At 61.3% G+C, this 3,916-nt stretch overlaps 1 protein-coding gene across 1 annotated transcript in view; it reads left to right on the top strand.

Annotated features, from left to right (window-relative positions):
• The first annotated feature begins 105 nt into the window (after nt 1–105).
• Nucleotides 106–3,916, top strand: part of LOC104617922 (smoothelin-like) — a 7,910-nt gene continuing 4,099 nt past the window's right edge. The window contains exons 1-10 of the mRNA XM_010283364.1: nt 106–223; nt 742–851; nt 908–1,066; nt 1,156–1,231; nt 1,491–1,655; nt 2,218–2,280; nt 2,429–2,492; nt 2,827–2,997; nt 3,073–3,196; nt 3,269–3,420. Coding sequence (XP_010281666.1) covers nt 106–223; nt 742–851; nt 908–1,066; nt 1,156–1,231; nt 1,491–1,655; nt 2,218–2,280; nt 2,429–2,492; nt 2,827–2,997; nt 3,073–3,196; nt 3,269–3,420 — 1,202 coding nt within the window. The remainder of the gene's footprint in view (nt 224–741; nt 852–907; nt 1,067–1,155; nt 1,232–1,490; nt 1,656–2,217; nt 2,281–2,428; nt 2,493–2,826; nt 2,998–3,072; nt 3,197–3,268; nt 3,421–3,916) is intronic.

A 3,916-nucleotide genomic window follows, 5' to 3' on the forward strand; every position in this document is an offset into this window, starting at 1 on the left:
GCTGTGATTGCAGTGCGTGGGTGATGCAGCGTCACCAGGATGTGCCACCATTTGGGCTCACTGGTGTGGGGGGCAAGCAGCGCCTGCCAGTTTCACATTGCCGGCATGCTGGCTGGGGGGGCGGGCTGGAGGGCGGCCGCCTGCCGCCGCCCCAGTGGTGAGGTGCAGGTGGTGGCATGGGCGCACGTGGCTCCCGTCATCTCCTACCGGCGGCTTTGCCATGGTCAGGGTGCCACCAGGGCAGTGGGATGCAGGATGGGGCCAGGTGTGCAGTGGGGTTGCTCCAAGCCCCACGCTGGCACCTTCCCTCTGCTGCCTCCGTGCCCTATTCCGGGCCTGGCCCACTGCCTGCTGCGCATTGCTGGGGGGTCGTGCTGAAAGGGACTTGGTGTCCTGGCTTTGCTCCGGCAGGCACTGAGCTGGCCTAGATCCTGCGCAGGGATGCGGGGGAGGCTCTTGATCTCCTGCAGAAGCTCTTCTCTCTGCTAAAGTCCCTTAATTCCCTGGAAATCCTTTGTGCTGCTAACAGTGTGCACTGCCCTTGCCAGCACCTTGCCCGCTGCTGGGCTGTAGGCACTGCACAGCCTGGCAGCCTGGAGTACTTGGGCAGCCCCTGCCTGAATGTTTGGGGATGTTTTAGTTGCCAGACTGGGAGCAGGTTGGAGACCGATGGGCCCTCCTGGGGCAGGGGGTGCCGCAGGGGGTGATGTTGCGGTCCCCTGCCTGCCTTGGTTGCTGCAGGTGCCTGCGGCATCCAACCGACTCTGAGCTCTTATGCCACATGTGGCATGTCTTCTCCAGGGTCCCTGCTGCCTGTGGCACTGGGCAAGTGTCAGGGCGATGCGGGGGGTGTATGTGTGTGTGGCTGATCTGGCGGGGGCTCAGTTGCATGGTGCTGACCTTGTAGATGGAGCCAGAGGTGCTGGAGCAATCCCAGACGCCGAGGCTGGAGCCAGAGCTACCCAACGGCATGGAGAAGGTCCAAGCGAGGGAGCTGGAGAGAAGGAGCAAGCTGAATATCGAGGAGCTGAACAGGATTGAGGATGAGGATGTTCTGGATAAGATGGTACTTCCTCCACCACTGGGCTCCTGGGGGAAGGCGAGGGGACCCTGAGCTGGTGGCAGAGGGGTGATGCTGACCTCCACCTCCTGCAGCTGGATCGGACAACAGACTTTGAGGAGCGGCGAGTGATCCGAAATGCCATGCGGGAGCTGCGCCAGCGCAAGCGAGGTACTTGGGGATGGTGACCCCCACAGAGGTCAGTGCTCTAGTGGTGGTGTTGCAGGTGGACCTGTAGTGGGGCTGTCCATCTGTGGTGAAAAAAAATTGGGTCTTCTGCTGCAACCCTGGCTGTGCCAGGCTGAGGACATTGTCCTTCCCACAAGATGGTTCTGGACTGGCAGCAGCGAGCAGGACCTCTGGTGTGGTGGGGACTGCCTGCTGCCCCTGCCTCTCGCTGCTGACGCCATCTCCCCCCCCATGTTTGCAGACCAGCGGGAGAAGGAGAGGGACCAGCGACTGCAGGAGACTAGGAGCCAGGCTGCGTCAGGGAGGGCCGGCCATGCCACAGAGACCACCACCACACAGAGCACCCAGTCGGCTGATGGCTCGGCACGCAGCACTGTGACCAAGACAGAGCGTCTCATTCAGTCCAGTACGGGCTGCGCTGTGGGGGGTGCAGGGCTCACTTGCCCGGCATGGCCGGTGTGCCAGCCCTTTGTGAGGCTGTGCAGAGCCTTTCTTGGCGCTCCACCACCGCAGCGTCTCTCTGTTGCTCTCTCCACTTGTCATGGGTCTAGCTTGACCACACTGGGAGCAGGACCATGGTTCTGGGTTGAGTTTTGCTGCATCTCCTCTGGCTTGCCCAGAGCCTCCCTGGAGATCTTAAAGGGATCTGCTCTGGTGACTTCCAGCCTGATCCTCTGCCCTGTTGGGGTGGCAGGGGCCTTGTCTGCCTACACCTGTCCCCTACACCTCTGCTCTCCCAGTGGTTCAAGCAGAGAATCGCTGCATGGGGCTGAGGGGTGCTCCAGCTCCCTGCTTGTTTGCACTGGTCTCTTTGCCAGATGTGCCCCCCTCTGCCTGCCCTGGCTATGGCCACTTGGGACTTCTCCCTGTTGCACTACATGGATGTGAGGGCGCTTGGCAGCGGTGGGTGTTTGTGGGTGCCATTTCCCCCAGCCCCAGCTGATCCCCTGTTGCCTTGCCCCCTGCAGGCGATGGCACCAAGACCTCCCGTACCACAACCATGGAGTCAAGTTACATGAAGAGATCAGACAGTAAGAGCTTCTGCTGCCCTTTCCCAGTGGCATCCTCTGGGCATAACCCCAGGGGCATTGCTGCCATGGAGCCGTCCCTGCCTGTGATGTGGCCTGGCTTCACTTCCCTCGGCTCCTGCCCAAGGCCTCTCTCTCTTTCTCTCTGCAGATGGCAACAGCACATTCGTTCAAACCAAGTCATCCTACAGCTCCTCTTCCAAGAAGACGGGCAGGTGAGCAGCGGTGCCTCCCCAGTGCCAGCCCCAAGCGGTCCCTGTCAGCCATCTGCTTGCACAAACACTCTGTGCCCAGCTTGCAGTGTCCCTTTGTGGGTATGTCCCCAAAGCCTCCTGGTCCTTGGGGCACACTTACTGTCTCCAGCGGTCCACATGGGTTCCTCCATGGGAATGGAGACGTGCCTGCCAGCCAGGGACCTTAAGCCACCTCTCTTCTGTCCCAGGGACATGGAGGTCTCTAAAGCGCCAAGGCTGGCAATGGGTTAAGGCCACCCTGTGCCCTTTCCCAGGCTGTCCGCGGGCCCCTTAACTTTGTCTGTCTCTCTCCCAGCATCTTCAACCGTGAAGACGAGAGTGCCTCCAGGCAGAGCAGCCTGGCTGCGCTGGAGCGGCGCCAGGCTGAAAAGAAGAAGGAGTTGATGAAAGCTCAGAGCCTGCCCAAGACATCAGCCTCACAGGCTCGCAAGGCCATGATGGAGAAGCTGCAGAAGGAAGGCGGGAGGTGAGGCTGGTCCAGGGACAGGCTGGCTGGGGCAGCGAGCATCACGTGGATAACACCCTGCGTCTTCTGCCACAGCTCGCCAAACCCCGTGGCGGCACACACTGCCGTGCAGCGCTCCTCCAGCTTTGGTGTGCCCAACGCCAACAGCATCAAGCAGATGTTGCTGGACTGGTGCAGAGCCAAGACCCGGGGCTATGAGGTGAGTGCCACCTCCTCTCCCCATCCCCAGGGCCGGTCACTCAGCCCCTCAGTAACTCTCCTGCCCTCGCAGCATGTGGACATCCAGAACTTCTCATCCAGCTGGAGTGACGGCATGGCCTTCTGCGCCTTGGTCCACAACTTCTTCCCTGAGGCATTTGACTACAGCCAGCTGACACCCCAGAACCGCCGCCATAACTTTGAGGTGGCCTTCTCCTCTGCAGAGTATGTAGCTCTCATGCCATCATGTGGGCTTGGGGTGGCTCAGGGTGGCTCTCCCACTTGCTGCCTGGGGCAAGGAGGGACACAGGCAGGTGCAGTGGCACTGGAGGCACACGCCTGTGAGCAGGCGTGTTGTGCAACAAGGTTTGGCACCGGGGGGAAAGCAGTGGCTGCGTTGCTAGAGCCACAAGAGGCCAGTGCAGCCCAGTCTGGTGTGGCCAGGGTGGGCGTAGGGGTCTGGGCTTCCTAGGTGTGGGGCAGAGCACCCAAAGGCAGGGCAGCAGCCTCCCAAGCCCACCCAGCCAGCCACAGTACATCCCATCCTGGTGTGCTGGGTGCGGGACTGCAGAGCCTGGGGAGTGGGGCGCAGGATTTGTCCATGGCAGGTGCCTCCTTTCATGGTCATAGGAGCTCAAACACCGTCGCAGCTTCTCCAGTCTCTTCCCTTCCCTTTTTGCTTCTGGTTTTCCTGGGTGCTGAGAGATGGGAGCGTGTCCAG

The sequence above is a fragment of the Phaethon lepturus genome, unplaced genomic scaffold, assembly GCF_000687285.1.
Source record: "Phaethon lepturus isolate BGI_N335 unplaced genomic scaffold, ASM68728v1 scaffold25233, whole genome shotgun sequence".
Lineage (NCBI taxonomy): Eukaryota > Metazoa > Chordata > Aves > Phaethontiformes > Phaethontidae > Phaethon > Phaethon lepturus.